A 21,685-nucleotide genomic window follows, 5' to 3' on the forward strand; every position below is an offset into this window, starting at 1 on the left:
TTTTTGTTTTGTTTTGTTTTTTAAAATTGAGATGTTGTTCAACATTTTCTTTGAGCTCTTACTGGAGAGCCAAACACATTTTTCCTTGGCCATTTCATGGAAAAGTTCACGTCTCTATGTCCTATTGATGAAGAAAGAGGATCTATGTATTTTTTATTTCACCTCCTTGTCAAAGGGAATACAAGATTTCCCCTCTCAAAATAGTAATAAAAAAAATATTTGAACACAGTGAAGTGAAAAACAAGCCAATAAAAGTGAATGATTTTAGGGAATATAAAGCAAGCGTCACTGAACACACACATTGTTACCTCTGCTAAAGTGGTTACTGGCAATATTGGAAATATAGATTTCTCCCTTTTTTAAAACAAGAAAGAATTAAATGTTTGGGCAGAGAACACATTAAAAGTCCCTTGCTGTTGCTCATTTCCTGGTGGAACAAGATGAACCTAAAATATCTGACACACACACCCTGACATCCATATTGTATATACAAAGTAATTAAATCAAATTTGATGCCAGTCAAATACTGGCAGATGGACTAGAATGGAAATGCTTGCATTTTGGCTTTTTCATTTTTCATAGTAGCAAGATAGGGCTTGGGGGAGATAGTGTGTCACAATGGGACATGTGCAGAGGGAATGTTTTATTTGCAAGAGTCAGATAAAAAAGGCACAAGAAAAAGCAAGACACCTTGAAAACAGGCTCTTTGGCTGCAAACATTCTCTTTTCCTAGGCATTTGATAAGATTAGCAGCAGCATTTTAACGCCCATTGCTCCTAATACGCACATTTTGCAAGCACCATGCATTGTTTTGTAATCATATAGTGTGTTATGGTATGCTACTGTCATGAACATATACATTTTTGCATTCATATATATTCCGCTAATATATAACTTATGTACACATTATCTGGTTGTGTCGTAAAACAGTTGTGCGCTGCTTTGCTATATTTTGAGAAAGGCAGTATAGAAATCTTTTAACAAATCGGTAAGTCCACTGTAGTGCAAACCAACCAATCCTTGATGCAGGAAGGCATATCCTTCTAGCTGTTGCTCCCATGGGTTACTTTGGGCAGATGCATAGCTCCAGGATCTATTTCTCAATTCCACAGGCTGGCCTTGGAACATGTGAAGTAATAGCAGTGTGTCCCACTCCATGCCTATGCAAAATGCTCTTCTCTCACTGGTAAGTGTAACCTGCTTTTCACTGTTATGTGGACCCTGTGGACCCATGTTAAAATGTATTATTTCCAGGTGGGCATCAGTCTTAGCATCCCTCATTTTAGAAATCAAATATTGCTTCCATCGCTGTTGCATTATATTTATTTGTCTAGCAACAATATTTATCGCCTGCCTTTTGATGAGCTGCCAAGGCAACTCACAATACAATTTTAAACAGCAATTACATACAACAATCAGGAACACTAAAACAGCAGAAAAGGCAGAATAAAAGAGCAATGCAGAACCCAATGGGAAAGTTTAAAAGCCATTGAAGTATGAGCACACAAAAAAGTTTGAAACAAAATAGTGATGGAGCCAAGCAAATGGGACTGGGAACTCTTTGAAATCTTTCTTGACATGGTTGTTAGAACAAAGGATGAACTTTCAGATACTCAAAAACCTAACCTTTGTCTAGAGGTTCAAGGAGTAGTCGTGTTTAATTTTTTAAAAATACACAACAAATAATTTCAGTATGAAATATGCTAGTGTAGGGCAAACTATAAGACGTGAGGTATTTTATTGTGCTGTTTCCTTGCTTATATTCAGTGCTGGGCTCTACTACTAGGGTTACAATGGGATAACCTTTCTATAGGAACTAGTCTAGAAGAGTTTAGAAAGCATTTGGTAGAAATTGACATATTTCCCCCTTTAAGCTCTGGACTGTAGTTTGAGTAAGCAGCAGTGCTGGATTTATGTATAGGCTAAGTAGGCTGAAGCCTCACAAGTGGAGTAGCCTAGGGCCTCTCTTCATCTAAATCTGACCCTGCCCAGGAATACCTATATGCTTTACTTTGACACTTGGGGGCTGTTTGGGCTGTTGAATCAAGCTCAATCCAAATCAAAATACAGCGGACACTCGGGTTGCAAACGTGATCCATGTGGGAGGCACATTCACAACCTGCAGCATTTTCAACCTGCGGCCTGCGCGTCTGCACACGCACGGGTTGGGATTCGGCACTTCTGTGTATGCGCAAAGTGCAATTTAGTGCTTCTGCACATGCGCAAGCGTCGGAACCCGGAAGTAACCGTTCCAGTACTTCCGGGTTTGGCGCAGTGCGCAACCCGAAATTGCACAACCCAAAGAGTCTGTAACCCGAGGTATGACTGTAAAACCCAATACTGCTTAAAATGAAAGTATATTTTAAAAGCACTTTATCTTTGGGCAGAGATTTAACATTTTGGCCAGAGATTTATCATTTCCCCATCCCCTTTATCTTCTATGCTTTTTATTGGCATGCTTTCCAATAGCAAAGGGACAAATAAAGAGAGAAAACCAGCTGCCTTCTGCCCTGCCATTTACTAAAGAGAAGACAGCAGTTTCTGTGGTGGGCAATCACAAGTTTTACTGCTTCTGGCAACATTTAGTGTGCATTGAAGAGTCTGGGCACTAGCCTGAACAATGTGAAATTCATATTTGTGTGCTACATAAATTTAGTCTCATCTCATCCCAAGGCCTCAACTGTTCAACTGCGATATCACTTTTTCAACCCCAAAAAGTGACTCATATCTTTCATGTTTTCCGTAAAGTCGAGTGTTGAGTCCACTCAAAAGTCCGCACATGATGAAAGAATATCTGAGAACATGTCGGCATCACACAGCATCACCCTCTCCCCTGAAGTGCAATGGGGAAGGTAGTACTTCATTGTATGAGAGAGCCATTTTTTAAAAAGTTTAAAAATCATTTTCAGAAAAGTTGAGGGAAGAAGACTGGAGAGTGTGAAGGTTGTCAAGTCTGTGCACATTCTAGCACATCCTCTGCACCTTCTGCATCAATCATTATTTTACTATTGTCTCTCAGGTTGGGCAAACCTTAACCAAAATGATCAGCCAAGTGGGAAATTGGATTCTGAGTATTAATAGGAGAGAGGAAGCTGTGTATCTGTTTCCTGACATACGTAAGTCCTTTAATATACCTAAGGAGTCTAAGAATGCATTGAAGTGTTTCGTTTTTGTGTCCTGGCTGAATACATTTGAGCAACAAAAGTGGAAATTATTTCCTTCCTTTGTGAGCTAATGCATTACAGGAAGTGTTTGCCCTGAGAGGTCAGGAACTGCTCACAAACTTACACAGAGACGACAGACAAAGGATGGAGGCAGGAAGAGAAATATTCTCTCCATTTTTTCATTGATGCAACACTTTGTGTAGAGCAGGGATGGTGAACCTGTGGTTCTCCAGATGTTGTTGGATTCCAGCTGCCATCAGTCCCAGCCAGCATGGCCCATGGTCAGGGGTGATGGGCTCAGGAATCTAACAACATTTATAAGGCTTCTTGTCTCTGAAGCAGGGCTAAGATATAAAATGCCACCGATAAGCACCATATAGATGCAATCCAGCAGCACAAACAAGTAACCATTTGCCACCCAAAGCCAAAGGCCTGCTTCATACATCTCCATTCAAACTTTACAAGCATGGGATCAAGTGGCAACTTATATGAATGAGCTATACAGTGGTACCGCAGGTTAAGTACTTAATTTGTTCCGGAGGTCCGTTCTTAACCTGAAACTGTTCTTAACCTGAAGCACCACTTTAGCAAATGGGGCCCCCCGCTGCCACCGCGACGCCAGAGCACGATTTCTGTTCTCATCCTGAAGCAAACTTCTTAACCCGAGGTAATATTTCTGGGTTAGCGGAGTCTGTAACCTGAAGCGTATGTAACCCGAGGTACCACTGTAATATATCAAAAGCTACAGGTAGAACTTTTGCAGTGCTTTTCATTGGCATCAGTTCATTCACCAGCTGCAGGCCCTGAAATGTTGAGTAATGTGGAGATATGTGCACATGTGAACCAGATCTTAGAGGAGAATTTTCAACTGTTAGCCTCAGACTTTGGAAATATGACTTCTTATAAATATATCTATCTGACAAGTGGAGTCTGGTGTACAATTTCACTGTTTCAGAAAGAGTAGAAAGCAGGGACATAGCATGGGAATGTTTCCGGGGTGATGGCCCTGGGCACATTTTTCTGGGGAGTGCTGGCAGGGCAGTGTGAGGATGTCACCACATCACTGCACCGCCCTCAGGCTCCCAAAACTAGCCACACGATGCTTTAGATACCGGCCATCCTTTTTGATGCTTCATTTCTACTTGTAACTTTGAGCAAACTTTTAGAAGTGGTTAGTTAAATGCTAAAAACAGGCAGACTGACAATGGTTACTCAGAAGTAAGCCCCACTGAGTTTAATCAGAATTACTCCCAGGGGTAGGATCGAAAGACCCCCACCCAAAAGGTCACATGTAGATGTAATCCAAATTGAAACGGAAATCTTCTAAAGCTGTGGCTGAACCAGTGGCGAGAATCAAGTTCCACTGAGATCAGTTCCAATTTATTTAGACATAGGAAATTAGGGAAATATAGCAAACATCAGATTTACAGCACAATCCTATACAGTGGTACCTCGGGTTAAGAACTTAATTCGTTCTGGAGGTCCGTTCTTAACCTGAAACTGTTCTTAACCTGAGATACCACTTTAGCTAATGGGGCCACCTGCTGCCGCCGCGAGATTTCTGTTCTCATCCTGAAGCAAAGTTCTTAACCCGAGGTACTACTTCCTGGTTAGCGGAGTCTGTAACCTGAAGCGCTTGTAACCTGAGGCACCACTGTAGATGTTTTCTTCCAAGTCTCACTGTGTTGAAGAGTTTAGTGTCTTTGGCACCAGACAAAACCCTTTTTGTTCTCTCAGGCTTTTAGAACCTGCGACTTTTAAATGTTTTTAAGTCCTCTTTTTTTGCAGCCTTTATATTTGTTTTTATTCCTTAGCATTTTAAAGCTATCTCTCCTGCTTGTTGTGGTTTTAGCTTCCTTATTAATTGTTCAATTTCTGCTTGGATTTTTGTGTTTTTGTGTTTTAATATTTTTCTCCTTTGGTACAGAGTGCATTTCCTGCTGAGTATCTGAACAAGTTGAGTGAATAAAGTAATGAATAAAACACACATTTGAACCTATGATTGCATTTCCCTGCACATTTACTTGGGAGTAGGTTCTAGTTAATTCAGTGGGATTTACTTTGAGGAAAGATGTACAGGATCAGGCTGCGTAACACAGCAAGCAAAACAGTCTGTTTAGCTGGAGCTTTGTATTAAATCAACAAAAGCAATTGGAATAATTTTCCTTCTACTAACTAATCTTATCATTAAACGCTGCCTTTTCATAGGTTGTTTAAGCCAGGCAAACAATTCCTTAGTTTATGTGTTTGATAAAAACTATTTTATCAACCTAGTTCATTATTAAACAGGATTTGGGGAACATGTCCTGAATTGCAGGATCACCTCACAGTTGGACCATCTAAACTCCACCCTTCTGTGTGTGTGTGTGTGTGTGTGTGTGTGTGTGAAGTATAAACTAATGTTTAATAATTTAAACCTATACAAATTAGCACTAATGAATACAGTGCAAACAATGTATTTTCATTGGATCGTGGTGTGTGGTCAGCAAGTGGCTCATTGTGGTTTCAACATATGTCCTAATAAAGTGCCCGTACACATATGAAGAGGGATGCGGGTGGCGCTGTGGGTAAAAGCCTCAGCGCCTAGGGCTTGCCGATCGAAAGGTCAGCTGTTCAAATCCCTGCGGCGGGGTGCGCTCCCGTTGTTTGGTCCCAGTGCCTGCCAACCTAGCAGTTCGAAAGCACTCCTGGGTGCAAGTAGATAAATAGGGACCGCTTACTAGCGGGAAGGTAAATGGCGTTTCCGTGTGCGGCTCTGGCTCGCCAGAGCAGCGATGTCATGCTGGCCACTTGACCTGGAAGTGTCTCCGGACAGCGCTGGCCCCCGACCTCTTGAGTGAGATGGGCGCACAACCCTAGAGTCTGTCAAGACTGGCCCGTACGGGCAGGGGTACCTTTACCTTTTACACATATGAAGATTGAACACATTAGGTAGCTGTGCTTGCAGGTTAGATTTATGTTTGTGTAATTCTTCCCATGTGGCATATCTAATCCTTTGCTTTTTTTTACCCTGTTGCTAAAAGTTGACTTGTCCCTCTACAAACTTAAGGGCTCCTTCCATTCATGGAGGGAACCAGGATCGAGTGGAAGTTTCCCACTGGAGGAGGAAGCTATCAAGGTACTTCCAGGCGCATGTTTATTGTGGGATCAGTGCTTCTTAAGCGCTCGAGTTTCTTGAAGTATTCAGCCGACATCAATGACATCCAAATGCCAGCCCACATTCCCCCCACCTAAAGATATAGAAGCCTTCTTTTTTCCTGGCCTCCCAATATCTGCCTGTTCAGGCTGCAGTCTCAGGTACTCTTACTTGACACATAAATCTCAAACTGTAATCAGGTGTTCTATTTCATCATACAATCATCACCTTAGAGAAGACAGTGTGGCCGAGACACTAGCTCCATCAGGGAGTAGAAGGGATATGTTCTGCAGTAGGAAGCCTTTTCTACTGATGTAGGCTCTCCATCCACTGTAGAGGCCTGATTTCCAGGGTTGTAGGTTGCCCACGCATGGTGCCTACACAGGTACAAAAGCTTCTTCACTGCAGAAGTTATCTTTCGAAATCATGGAGGACAAGCAGGTGCAGATCTAATACACTTGTATTCACCCTGCCATCATGGGTTGATTTGACTCTGGAGTAGAATGCCTGAATAAGGCTATATTAGCTTTGTAAGACTTACTTATGAGTAATCAGATATGGCTGAACATTGTGTGTGTGTGTGTGTGTGTGTGTGTTGTAGATGGTGTGTTCCCTTTCCTGATCAGCTTGTAATTACATCACCTTTGGCAAGTGATTGGCAGTGAGAGGGGAGAGGGAAAGAGTTCTGAACTTTAGTCTGCTGACCTTGCGATAACATTGTACTGACATTGGACACAGAATTGTGTTGACTGCAAAACTATGATGCAGGAGTGTGATAAAGGTACCACTCACAGATTGATCTGGCAGGAATACTGAAGGGTAAGAACAAGAGTTATCTAAAAGATTTGTATTGCTTTAATCCACAGTCTATTAAGGGGTTCATTAAAATGTTTCATAGATAAACGTTCCTTCCTAATCTTTTGGCTTGTACTCTTTCCAAATGGGGCATTCACTGCTTTGTAGTATAGTCCTAGACCTGCTTACCTGGAGGTGAGTCTCATTAATTTCAATGGGATTTGCCTCTCCCATGAACATACATTGGACCACAGTTTTGGTCTGATGCTTATCAGTGCATGCAACGAAGGACCAAACACAATGCCTTAAGGACTTTTGAAAATAATTAAGAATGGGAAAAGAATGTACCTTAGCATCTCTTTTTAAAAGTGTAAATAATGTCTCGCTGAATATAGATAAGAGCTCATCATACTAACACACCAAAACAGTTTGCATTAAAAAAAAAAAAAAATCCTGGGAAAAGAGAAGAGAATGATTGTTTATCAAGATATCTTCCTGCCACTACCTTTTCCCAAAGTCCTAGGGCAGGTGATAAAATATACCCTTGCTTACAGAGAAGCAGTAAGAGAAGTTAAAGTGAAGAAACTCCCTTTTGGATAGAAGAGGAGGAGGAGGAGGAGGTAGCAATGATTGGAGGCTCTAGCGGAATATCTTTTGGTGCCATGGATTCTGGGACTGATAGATATGGTCGCCTGTGGAAAAAAAGGCAATTTTAACTTCTCTTACTGCTTGTGCTCAGTAGTGTAGTACCTGGTGAACTTTTGTGGAGGGAGTTTTCGCAGGCATATCGAACTATGCTTCCTTGAATGCTCCTTGAGCATTCCTTGAGCAGGATCAGAGAGAACACAGTCTGGTTTTCAGACTGCTTTATGCAGGGTTACGTTCACCCTTCGGGGCAGATATGGATTTGGGTCCACTCTCAAAAGATACATCCATCTCTGCCCCTAACGTAAATTTCTTCACAATGGGCAGGAAAATGGCTAGGCGTTGACAATGGTCTATGGATCAGGGTGAGCTGAACCCTGCATAACCAGACTCTGCTCACCCTGATGCTGGGACTGTTCAGTTGGTAGAGCATGAGACTCAGGGTCGTGGGTTCAAGCCCCACATTGAGCAGAAGAATCCTGCATTGCAGGGGGTTGGACTAGATGGCCTTCGTGGTCCCTTCCAACTCTACAGTTCTATGAACCTGCTCATAAGCATTCAAGGAAGCATGTTTGGATATGCCTGGGTTCCTTTGGAAGGAAGAAAAGACTACAAATGCAATGAATAAATAAATGCTAATATGCTTTCCAATAATACTGGGCATTGTAATGTGCTTTATATATTCTTACAGCACAATTGTTTACATGTTTACTAAGAAGTAAGTCCTATTGTGTTCAGTGGGCCATTCTCCCAGGCAACTTTGCATAAGATTGCAGCAATTTTATCTTGCAAATGAAAAACAAGGGTTTTTGCCTACTTAGGCTCTAAGTAGGGGGAAGGTTAAAAGCTAGAATAAAGAACTACATAAAGTAAACTAAAATTGGTTGCATGCCAGGAGTTATTGTCTTCAATTGTTAACCTTTGGAAGTTAATATTTATTTATTTTATAAAAAATACTTGTATACCACGATTTCTCTCTCTCTCTTTCTCTCTCTCTCTCTCTCTCTCCCACACACCCACACACCAGAGCAGTGTACATCAATTATACATACACCATAAAAGCCACATAAGAATTTAAAATAGATCACAAACTATTATTAAAAAGTGTTTATCTTAATAAGAATATTGTCTGCATAAACTTGTGTGACCCCTGTGGCTGTCAACTTGAATTTGAATCAGCGCACCAAACTAATGATGTCAGCATGCCAAACATCTGGGGAAACTGTAAATTTACTGCAGAAATACGAATAACACCACAAGTACAGTACAGACCACCATTATTCCAGGGCAGCCATTATATAGCTGTCAGCAAGCATGATTTCAGGCTCCATCTAATGCTATTTATCAATTTTACGATTTGGTAAAGGAAAATAATAGTACTTGCATTCATCATTGTAAGAAAGATACAAACAAAACGAATCGATAGCAACAGGATATTAACATCAACAAGAAAAATGAATACAAATTTCAACAAATATGTACATGCAATATTTATTTGGAACAACAAATGTTAAGGGTGCATAACACAACACGCCTGGACCTATTTGTCGGTAGTTTAGCAGGTTTGTTACCCAGGGGCACGTCCCTCATGTCTGCAATTTCCAAACCAATTTCCCACAAAACACTAAGTGAGATTAAGTGGTTCCTTTTGTGTGCCCAGGCGGAGACCCCCCCCCCCAGCCCCGAGAGACCAACAGAAGGAATAATGTCTTGTGACAATTTGTTATGGAATTTAAAAATGGCCACAACTTTATTAAACCTTTCAGATGTAGGAAGATCTTGGCTTAGGCATTGGGCATGTATCCCTCTCAGGCCCCAGCCAGGGAACTGGGGCTCCTCAGGGTGAATGGGATATGGGAGAGTGCACTGCAAGACTCTTGTGTATGCAGGCAGCCCACTCCATATACCCACAACGCAAGGGAGTTCACAAACAACCCTTCACTGACTCCCTTTTCACAACCCCCACCTCCACTCAGCGCTGATAGGTTAACTGGAGTTTGGCGGGAACCCCCAATGACTAGCACAGGGAGGTGGGCCAGCCCATCCAACTGGTGAGCCTGGGTGCTGTGCGCGGTCCCACAAAGGGCGCCCACAAAAGGAGGCATTAGCGCTCATTTTTTACACACCCCAAACTATAACACCCTCCTTTGCAGGAAAACCACTGCAGCTATTCTTCTGAGAATTCGGTAGGGTTCATTCAGGGGTGATCATGGCTGAAAATTTAATTCAGTTCTCCCCAAAATCATTTCTGTTTTCTAGATGAATCAAGGTTTCTAGCTCCAAGCCCCAGGATGTATTTGCTTATAATTTGGCTTATTCGACCTAGGGAAGGTTGATTTGCCTACAAAGTTCATCCACTTCAGTTAGAAGGGAAAAAGGGTTTTAGCTGTTTTTTTAAATTCCCCATTATAGTGAATGATCAAGAACAGAGTTTTGTTCTTAACAAAGCTGCTTGGGACCCAAAATACAAATCAAATCAGGCCACAGTGTGATGTGGAACCGATTGGACGGCTTCCCAAAAGTTCAGATTCAGATCTGAGCTGAATCTTAGTCTTAGTGTACACCCCTAATATGCATCACTGAATCAACGTACAAAGATGTATCATATGGAAAAGAACTCATTAGAAAATGGATTCTGGTAATGGAGCCAAAAGCCATTTAATGGGGGCTGGGGAACTTTACCCTCAATCAATACACTAAATACCTTTGCTACCTTTTGTAGAAAAGGAATCTTTTCTAGAAACTTGAGTCTTCTGAAAATGCATTTCTCCCCTCTCCCCCAAGAATGAATAGTATGACAATCCTTTAGTTTATTTCCAGTCAGGTGAAAATATTGATTATATCACAATAAGAGCGAGTAGGTTTGTTTGTTGTGGTTAAACAGATTAATAACGATTATAAGCCTCTTCTTTCAAGATGTGCTGTAGCTGCAGAGTCACCTGAATCCAGCCCATAACATTATGGCACCAGGAACCAATACCATCCCTAGTGCAGCAGTTTTAGGTTGTGAGTCGAGGACCTGCTGCCCGCATAAGATTATAATAAGACACAATGACACATTATTTTAGGTTAATGGGCAAAATTAGGCCACAACTTTTATTGGTTACAGCATGTGAGTAGTATTGGCTTAGGCATTGGATGAAACAGCAATACATGACTCCACCCCGCTCAGCAGGGAGTCATATCAGGGTTAACAACCAATGGGAGAAGCTTTTTGATGCACCGGGGGTCGTGCCATGGCCCTAGCCACCAGCAGGGCATCGGTCAGGATCCACGACTGCCGGATTCCTTTAACGGAATACCCAAAAGAGGAGGGGTAGATGATGGCCCATACCCAATCCTCCAACACAGCACACGTATTCCAATGCCTAACCACCAATACCAGAAAGCTGTGACGAACAGCTACCAGGTAGGCGAAAAAAACAAGAGGCTGGTGCCAATTTGCCAAATGGATAAAAAATCCTACCAGGCCCCTTGGGCAACCAAGGCAACCAACCGAAGTCCATAGCAAGGTCAATACGCAAAGGAAGCTGACCTTGGATCAGAGATCCAATGCAGGCAGGAACCGACTGGGAACAGAGCGCTGCTGTGGCTGTTTAAATGCAGCTAGCCCCGCCCACCAGCCAGCCCTATTGGTCGGCTGGATGGCTTGGCCACAGCAGCAGAGGCAATCAGGAGCAGGGAGCCAAATACGCCTCCCTGCCGTTGCGGGAAGCTGATCCCGCTCACAACCCCTCCCCTCTGGGAGGAGGAGAGGCCTTATCTGTATTGATGACTTTAAAAATACACCCATTCCACAGCATCAACCACAATACAGGAACATAGGAAACTGCTGTATACAGTGGTACCTCAGGTTAAGAACTTAATTCGTTCTGGAGTTCTGTTCTTAACCTGAAACTGTTCTTAACCTGAAGCACCACTTTAGCTAATGGGGCCTTCCCCTGCTGCTTTGCCGCCGCTGCACAATTTCTGTTCTCATCCTGAAGCAAAGTTCTTAACCTGAGGTACTATTTCTGGGTTAGCGGAGTCTGTAACCTGAAGCGGATGTAACCTGAAGTGTCTGTAACCTGAGGTACCACTGTACTGTGTCCACCCCAGTCAGTACTGTCTACTGTAACTGACAGTGCCTCTTGGGTTTTTTTTGACAGGGAACAGTCCTACCTGGAGATGCTGGGAGTTCAGGCTGGGCCCAAGAACAGCCACACAACATGCCATCCTTATGCCTTTTCTAATTCCATTCCAGAAACAAAGGTTCAATCACATTAAGAGTAAAAGGAATTACGTCTTGCCAACAGAGCCTATGGCTGATGGTGCTTTGGCTATCATAGAACAGTAGCAGCTGGCAGAGCAGCATGGGATGAGTTGTGTTGCTGACCTGGCCTCCCAACACTGCATGATGCAGCAGGGAGTAAGCTCATACTCTTGTTGCTGCACTGTACCAAGCCCTTGCCCCCTCACCATCTCAGTAACTTGCAGCAACACACAGCACTGGGAAGCTGCAGCACAGTCCTGCCCCACCAGCCACTACTGCAAGATAAAATACTGTTTGTGGTGCCACAGATCAGTGGCTTCCTGGAACAGGGATGCCCAGCACTTTGCAAATGAGAAAATAGTCAATAACACCACCTATAATATGTAACAGATCTATTCTATAAATTAAGAGTCTAGTATAATGTTTAACTTTTTCCTAGAAGAAAATCTCTAGGCATTTTGTAAGAGCAGTTTCAATGAAATGATGACCAAGGAAGAGACTCAAGAGACATACTTAATGGCAGGACAGGAAATGGCGGGGGGATAGCAAAAGTATTGTAACTTTTGTACATTTTAAAATATAGTTTTGAATTTTCATTGATTTTATTGTTTTATCTTTCCGTAAATTGCTTTGAGAAAGTGTGTGTGTGTGTGTGTGTTTTGTGGGGGGTTTTACAATCAAACTGTGTTTAAATTTTATGAAATAAGTAAAATAATAGTTTGGGGATGAGAGAGGTACCAGTAAGTGAGATGGCTTTTATGTAAATGTCCTCATGGCTCATTGTCTGAAAAGACTTCTGTAGCATCTTGGTTCCTTTATGATCCCTTTCAGTCACCTTGACTTAGACCTCACAATGGTACAGTATTAAATATAAAACTGTTCAGGCAGCCTCTTTTGAAAACTGTACAGAGAGCAATCACGGCTATCAACTGAAACTTAAATGACAAAAATGCATAAGAACTAGAAGCTGGGCAGGCTGCAGGCTGCTACTGTTCTATGAGAGCCAAAGCACCAGGCCGGGTCTTCCTGTTATATACCTGCTGGGATTGACAAGGCATATGACCCTCACCTGAATGAATTATTCAAATTAGGCCCCAGGCTTTTTCTTATAATCCCCTTCAATTTTAATTTTAAATCAATTTTAATTTAGCATGTAACTTCTCAAAACTTTCTTATTTGTTAATTCAAGCAACTACTGCTCTCACTTCATTACAAACAGTATTTCTACCTGCAACACAAACCTGCTCCTCTTCCTTTCACAGATATTTTGTTTCCATTTGCAACTGTAGCTGCCTCTGATGAGTTATCATTTAACTCTTGGGGTGGGGGAATTAGCATCAGATGTCATGTGCATGGAAGTTGCCAGATCAATTAACCAACTAGAAGGATTACTGTTAATAGCATCAGTTTTCCTATAACTTGATATTGCCGGATAGATCTGATGAACTACAAAAGCATTTTTAGTTTGCTTTCTGTTACCATCCTGGAACTTTTCTTTATTAGTGCCACTTTGTGTTGTACGGTTCCTTGCAAATGAAGGAAAACAACTTTTCTGCTTGTATATGTTGATAATATAATTTTGGTTACTGAGAACAAACAAGATTGAACAAAAACAAGATTGAGTGCAGGCCTGGCCAAGACACAGGGGTCCTGTGACAAAGGTAACCTGTGTGCTTGGTGGCTTGCTTAACAGCTGTTGGGAACTTCAAGGTCCCTGCTCTCCCTTCTTATGGTCTTTATATTGGACCTGGAGACTCCAACAGAGAGCATTCCATGTCAAGAAGGAGGGCAAGTAGGCACCCTATCAAATGACAGGGCAGGAGCTACACGGAGCAGGGCCTTTTCACTGATGGTGCCCATTGTATGGCTCGCTCTTCCCAGACCTCCTCTCTTTTGACCTGTACTTTGGAGCTTTATAATTTAGGAAGACTTTGGAAGAACTGGTTGACAAGCCTTATCAGACGCTGACATATGAGCGGATTTTATTTGCTGCTCTTCTGAGCTCCTGGTGCACCAGGGTTTACACCAGCATAACAGAGTTGGCCAGGATGCCAGAAGGGATACAATTTACGACCTTTCTCCATTATCTGCACAGCAGGGGGTGTTCAGTCACCAGTGCAAAGGCTGAGCTGAAGCGTTTCCTGCTGGTTACCTGCTTTCAGCAATAGGGGTCGCTGTTTGGTAGTACCCAATTGGTTAGCTGTCAGATTCTAGAGCTCCCTATTGGTGGCTCTTAGGTAATTCCAAAAATACAGAGTCCATTAATAAAACACAGTGTTCATTCATAAAGCAGTAACATAAATCTCCATTGCTACATATTGGGTGTGTATTTCAGCAGTTGAACGAACAAGTTTATGGCCATGCTGTAGTGTGGTGCTTATGTGACTGTGAATAAAAGGTGCCTGGGCTCATCGTCCCGGAGTTTGAGGGGTGGGGGGAGAGAGAGAGGTGACAAAACTGCTTTCCAATAAGTGCCTCCCTCTTTATTTCCATAACAAGTCCTTGAGTCTATAGTCTGAATAGTGACACCAGGGACCTAGAAGGTGCAGGGCTTGTCAGTCCAACCCCTGCACAGTCTCATCAGGGCTGACCTTAAGGCAGTTGGAGCAATTTGGCCAAATTGGGCCCTGCGTGCAGCTCCTAAGGGGGCCCTAGCACCAGGGCAATGTAGATGAATTTTATTTATATCTATAAGATTTTGCAGATTTGGGCTGTGAACCGGGGCCCTATCAAAACAAAAAACTAAAGTTGGGCCCCATTTCTTCAGCGGGCAGGCTGGCGAGGCCCCCTAGATTTAGAGGCCCTGGGCTTCTGGCTACTTAGCCTATACATTAATCCGGCACTTTTCCTGGGTCGTGCTTGATGTGCATGCCTGCATCATTTTGCTCTACCAGAGAAATGACTTCCTCTGGCATTGAGGGAGTCTGCTGGCAAATTGCGCTTCTTCTCTTTTCACTTCTTGCACACGTTTTAGGCCTGCATTCAGTCAAACAGCAGACAATAATCACCAGGGCTGGCCCTACTATTAGGCAGAGAGGAGCCATGTCACCCACTCCTCAAGCAGCCTTGCAGTAACAACCTTTATTGAAGCTGAGAGTCACCCTTCACCCTCAGCCATTTTGACGGGGGATTAGCCTCTTCTTTCTTCCTCTCCCTATTCAAGTTAATGGAGAGAGCATTCTCAACATTAGCTTGAAGGTGTGGAGGTCTGCATGCATGTACCCGAGTTCATTTTAAAGATTATTATTCTAGCAGCACCCACTTGCTTCCTGAAAGGTACAGTACTTGTGACATAAGACCCTCTGGCTTTTTATTACATTTTGTGGTAGCATGCAGCACAAAATCTCACTACAAACAAGGGAGACACAGGGCTCTACTCCATACAGCATGCCCTGTGAATTGCAATTGCTTCTGTGAAAAATATTGCCGCAGTGATGTCTAGCAAACAAACATGTGGATTCTATCTTGATAACAGACCTGGTTAGATATTGGATGTATTCATTTGGCTTCTCAATTTGCCTCTTTCCAATTAATCTAGAATCTTCCAAAATTCTGGAATAATTTCAAGCATTAGTGACATACATGAGTAATAGCACTGGCTAGACTGAGTGAGGCAAATGTTAGATTTGGGGAACTCTGCAACATCGCTCTGCAACAACTCTGCCACCGCTGACACGCAGCACATCTGCTACTCCTGTTCTGAGATGCCTGCTTTCAAAATGACACAGGGGCTTTATTTATTGAGATGTTTTGCAGTTTGGTTGATATTGTGGCCTCCAATACAGGTCGAGCTAAACAGGCACAATTTAGGTGCTCATAAAATGTAAATGTATTTAAAAATTGATGCCTGCTTCATGCAGCAGCTGGGTCTGCATGTGCCTCTTTAATGACAGAAGGCAGACACTTGGAGCTGCACATGTTCCATGGGATAATAACATTGTCTTCAGCATTGCTCTATCGCTTCGTGGTTGTTGTTGAGATCAGGGCTAACAGGGAAGATTAGACCAAGGTAAGAAGAGTGGATTCTTCACCTTGAATAGCTTGACTCAAGGTTTCTCCTCCATTCACATATTCTCTTTTATACAGTGGAACCTTGGATTACAGACGCTTCATGTTACAGATGCTTCAGGTTACAGACTTCGCTAACCCATAAATAGTACCTCGGGTTAAGAACTTTGCTTCAGGATGAGAATAGAAATCGCACAGTGGTGGCATGGTGGCAGCGGGAGGCCCCATTACCTAAAGTGGTACTTCAGGTTAAGAACAGTTTCAGGTTAAGAACAGACCTCCAGAATGAATTAAGTTCTTAACCCGAGGTACCACTGTATTACTGAAAATTGTATTTCTCTAGCTTTACTGATTCATATTTTAATTTAACTGATGGATTTAATTCATGTATGGAGAGCAACTTTGGGAAATGTACCTTGCAGGTGCTATTGCGAGAGGAGGACTAACTGAGTACCTTTAGAAATTTTAATAAAACTGAGCAGTATCCAATGAAGTACATCTGCTAGGGCACAAGTTTCTGCTTGTTCAATGGAACTTCCCCTTCCTCTCCTCTCTCTGTGCCCCCTCTCCAAATCTGCTCCAGAGCATTGGGAGAAAACCCAGGCAGAAAGAAGAGGGAGGGGAAGTTTTGCTGCACAGCCAAAAGTCCTTGTACCAATGGAAGCACTTTTTTTGGACATAGCCCATTACACATTTAAACACCAAGTACCATACTTGGTGGTCCTTTAGGAACATATGGACTTAGGAAGCTGTCTTATACTAAGTCAGCCCTCCAGGATTTCAAACAGGACTCTCTCCCAACCCTACCTGGATCTGCCGGGGATTGAACCTGGGACATCCTGCTTGCAAGACAAATCACTGAGCTATAGGAATCAGCGAAAGATGCTACCTGCAGACAAGGTGATGGTCTTTGCATATTTGGGGGACTGGGGAATGCAGGAAACTGCTCATTTGAAAGTTAGAATAGAAAAAGAAACAACATAATGCCTATTGGAATCCTTACAACAATATTATAAAATAGATTATTGTTATTATTACCCCAAGATGGGCAGGGAACTGAGTTGAGAGGCTTTGCCTAGGATCACGGCAGAGGGAAGTTCCAGGGTCTTTTATCTCAGCATTGTAGCCACTATGCTATGCTGTCTCTTTGGTCTATGCTATGTTGTCTCTTTTAGTCCTTGGCCATAGTACCAAGAGGTATCCGCTGCATTTACCTCTTACATACTGAAAGCCTGCATCTAAGCAGCAGCTATGAATAATTTGCTAAGGCTCAGTGAAGAGCTGCTTAGAGCTCACTGCACCCTACCTGTAGCAGGCTCCAGATGGAGGCAGGGGGTAAGGTAAATGTCACACAGCTAGGAAGTACACAAGCCATTGATTTTACAAATTACATAAGCAACCCAACTGAGATATCTTTTGCTCCGTACTGGGCTTCTCTAAGCAGATTTCACAATGTCCCAAAACAAATTTCTCTACATGCTTGGAATGATTTGTCCTAGGCAGCTGATCGTGGCTAGTAGCCACCGATAGCCCTCTCACTCATGAATTTGTCTATCCTCTTTGAAAACCATCCAGGTTAGTGGCTGCCACTGCCTTCTGTGGGAGTGAGTGCCATAGTTTACCTGGGCACTGCATGGATAAGTCTTTTCTTTTATCTTTCCTGAATCTTCCAACATTCAGCTCCATGTGTTATGAGAGAGGAAGAAAAACTTTTTTCTGTCTGATTTCTCCATGCCATGCACAATTTTATAAACTTCTATCATGTCCCCTGGGACGCGGGTGGCGCTGTGGGTTAAACCACAGAGCCTAGGACTTGCTGATCAGAAGGTCGGCAGTTCAAATCCCCGCGACGGGGTGAGCTCCTGTTGCTCGATCCCTGCTCCTGCCAACCTAGCAGTTCAAAAGCACGTGAAAGTGCAAGTAGATAAATAGTTACCACTCCAGTGGGAAGGTAAACGGTGTTTCCGTGCACTGCTCTGGTTTGCCAGAAGTGGCAGGCCACATGACCTGGAAGCTGTACGCCGGCTCCCTCGGCCAATAAAGCGAGATGAGCGCTGCAACCCCAGAGTCGATCACGACTGGACCTAATGGTCAGGGGTCCCTTTACCTTTACCTATTATGTCCCCTCTTACCTTTTCTCTTAACTAAAAAGTTCCAAATGCTGCAACCCTTCCTCATAGGGAAGTCACTCCATTCCCTTGATAATTTTGATAGTCCTTTTCTGAACCTTTAACAACTCCACAATATCCTTTTCGAGGTGAGCTGATGTGACCAGAACCACACACAGTATTCCAAGTGCAGTTGAGCCATAGATACATATATACCAGTATTGTGATATCTGCAGTTTTATTTACAATTGGGAGGAATTGTTACTCCTAGATAATGAAAATGTTTGTGATATAGAGTAAAACCTTTCGCCCTGGTAGAATATTCATACTCTCCTTGATTTAGTACAATTAATTTGTGAGACAGCCACATTACCACACCTGTCTATATTATTAACTAAAGCAGGAATTGCTGTCAGGGGATCATTTGTTAATATCACAATGTCATCAGCAAATAAATTTTCTTCATGTTCCTGTTGATTTATTATGACACCCAGTGTTTTTGTATCCTTGCAAATGATTTCAGCTAAAAGTTCTAGCAAAACAATAAATAATAATACATAACAAACCAGAGTTCATCGGAGTCTTCCCACCAACTGAACAAAGTGATGATAGATCAGATCATTTCAAATTATTTTAAAGTTGTATTGAGCTACAGCTATAATAGAATGGAGAGAGTAAAACATAGGGAACATGCAAAAGAATGAACAGTTACATGAATTCTCATGCATCTAAGGCCTGGTCATTCTTGCTTATCTCCTCTGCTTCCTTAGTTAGACTCCAGCTAGTGTACATAGCAAAGAAGTTCTTGGGTTCAGCCTCAATTCTGAGTCCATTAGCACTCTATAGTATGTTGGGGTACACATTTTAGGAAGATGGGTGGACATATGTCAATTGCAAGATCCAAGTATTGCTACAAGGTTCTACACTTCCCAGGGTTCTTTGAGGGAAGCCATGGCTTGGTATGATACTGTTTTATCTGTACTGAGCAGATGTGGCCTGAGAATACACTGCTGCTTTTTGTTTCTGAATTTTCACCAAGCAATTAAGTTTTTTAAAGGGAAAGACACTTGGGCTTGGGTTTCCTTCTCCCACAATGGAACACAGAATAGTAGAGGTAATGTAGTCCTACCTTCTGCCAGTGCAAGGAAGATTTTGCTTAATAACATCCTGGATTGGCAGTTCAGGATCAGGCAATGTACAGAAAACAGCCCAGAGAAGAAGAAGCACAGACAAAGTATGGGTTTTCTTATTCAGGTCTCTCCAAACATTATGAGTGCTTAGCTGTATTTCTCAAATACTTCTCAGGTTTTTTTCCACATGGAGTTAGCACTATAAATTAAAAGATCTGTTTGCTTAATGAAAGTTTTGTTCTTGATGTGGTCACATCTGGGTTTCATTCTGTGTCAATATGTCTGGCAGAAAATCAAGGCTAACTCTTCAACAGGAAGGTCCAGAAACACCAGCAACAACCCGAGAAAGAACAGCAGTCTGCGCAGACCATGGCTGTGCTCCCAGGAGCTACTTTAGGTGGAGCCAAAACCCAGCGGAATGTTTGACATTCTCCCTCTTTTGAGAAGTGGATCCCCATATCATAGCAGAAACTGCTTATGAAAATCTCCAGTAAAGGAGCATGCAGTGAGGCTGTTTGAGAAAGAACTTGTCACAATAAAGAACGTGTGGAAGTTGTTGCAAAGTAGAACTTTGTGTCCAGACATATACAGTGATACCTCGGGTTAAGTACTTAATTTGTTCCGGAGGTCCATACTTAACTTGAAACTGTTCTTAACCTGAAGCACCACTTTAGCTAATGGGGGCCTCCTGCTGCTGCTGCGCCGCCGGAGCACGATTTCTGTTCTCAACCTGAAGCAAAGTTCTTAACCTGAAGCACTATTTCTGGGTTAGCAGAGTATGTAACCTGAAGCACATGTAACCTGAAGTGTATGTAACCTGAGGTACCGCTGTATATAAGTTCCATTTTGAACCACAAGGTCAGAGTATAAGTGAGAATCAGGTTAGGGACATATGTGCTGCAGCAAATCCAATGGCAAAGAACCCAGTATATTGCAGGATTTCTCTGGGCTCAGATCACAGGGAGAGTCAGAGCACAGGAACAAGAGCCTTGTTGTTGTGAACAGGGGTTTTCAGCTCTGACAAATATGAAAGGTCAGAAAAGAGAAAGGCTTCCTTGTGTTGATGAGGAAATGAAAGTTTGTTTGTCTCAAATTAGACCTAATATAAATGAGGTTATATACTTAAGGTACATATGTAAGAGGCTTGTTTATAATTACATTCTGGGAATGATTCAAGTTCTTAGATGCTTGCATTGTTTTATATTTTCTGGATATCTCATGATCATATTATAAAGTTCTATATTATAAATCAAGCATTGCTAGGAGTTGGTTTTTTTTCTGTTTTCCAATGTATTTCTTATCAATAAAAAATTCAGTGCAGCATGAGCAAATTTTTATTTTGAAAGCGTAGTCCTGAGAAAACTGTTTGAGAACTGCTGGTCTAGTCTGATAGAAAAAAGTCACTTCGGTTCAGTCAGGACCCTGGACAGGTCACAGCCAAAGGGAGCTGTTGTCTCAGCAGCATGTTGAGGCCTTTTGAGGCATGGTGAAGGCTGGTTGGGCTGGACCTGTTGTTAATCCAACCCCATTTGAGGATCTGTTTCTTAAAAGGTCATTGCCCACTTCTGCAGTGACTGACTCCAGTGGCCTGGGGCTTGTAAGAACTGCACCAGACAACATCAATTCCACAGAATGAGAAACCAAAAGCAAGTGATACACAGTGCCTTTGATTGTAGCATCTAGAATAACACATGCTAGAAGCACTGTATGATTTGCATGATCCAGGCAAAGTTAATTGATTATAATGGGAGAGTTGAACATGTTCCAAACTTTCTCTCATTGACATCCATATGACTTGGTTGGACCGAATGCAGTAGCTGGGACCCAGAAAATCTCTTACATGAGTGGAAACTCCACCCTCCTAGCTTCTGATATTTTGCCTATGCCTGCTGAAGTCCCCTGCACTACATATCATACCATTCCAAACTGAGGAGACTTTTTGTGGTGGGATTTTAAAAAGTTGGCTGCACTTTGGGTGTAACCCACTTGAATGTTTACATTCTGAAGCTGTCTACAACAATATGTCACTCGCTAGGGGAAGGTGATATAAGGTGATAAAAGAATGGACTACTGTTTGTTTTCCTTCCTGTGAATGTAAACAACGACACAGGACCTGGTGCTATTATTCAGCCATTAGCCAGCTATGTTTATGAACCTATGCCTGCAAAGGGACAGAAGCTGATAATGAGCTAGCAGAGACAATGGATAGGCAATCAAATACTCAGACGTATCATAGAACATTAGAAACCAGATGCAACAGTGATAATTGCTGGGATACAGTTTATCCCTGGCTATAAAGTCTACAGAAAAAACCATCTAGGTAGTAGCTGGAGATGGTGTTGCTGATATGTCAAAGAAGGCACTTAGTGCAATAACGGATTTGAACTCACATTTTCAGAGAGAGCATCTTGAGGAGCTATGTCAGACAAGTGGCAAAGGGCAACATT

General features: G+C 42.4%; 1 protein-coding gene across 1 annotated transcript; it reads left to right on the forward strand.

Annotated features, from left to right (window-relative positions):
* Positions 1-1,155: 1,155 nt before the first annotated feature.
* On the forward strand, positions 1,156-19,806 carry LOC310676808 (uncharacterized protein). Its single transcript, XM_083438988.1, has 6 exons — positions 1,156-1,186; positions 3,020-3,116; positions 6,188-6,282; positions 7,241-7,290; positions 11,889-11,991; positions 19,528-19,806. The coding sequence occupies exons 1-6, from the start codon at positions 1,157-1,159 to the stop codon at positions 19,633-19,635; spliced, it is 483 nt and encodes a 160-aa protein (XP_083295114.1). The 5' UTR covers position 1,156; the 3' UTR covers positions 19,636-19,806.
* Positions 19,807-21,685: the final 1,879 nt, after the last annotated feature.

The sequence above is a fragment of the Podarcis tiliguerta genome (genome assembly GCF_965153285.1).
Source record: "Podarcis tiliguerta genome assembly, chromosome: 4".
In the NCBI taxonomy this organism is placed as follows: domain Eukaryota; kingdom Metazoa; phylum Chordata; class Lepidosauria; order Squamata; family Lacertidae; genus Podarcis; species Podarcis tiliguerta.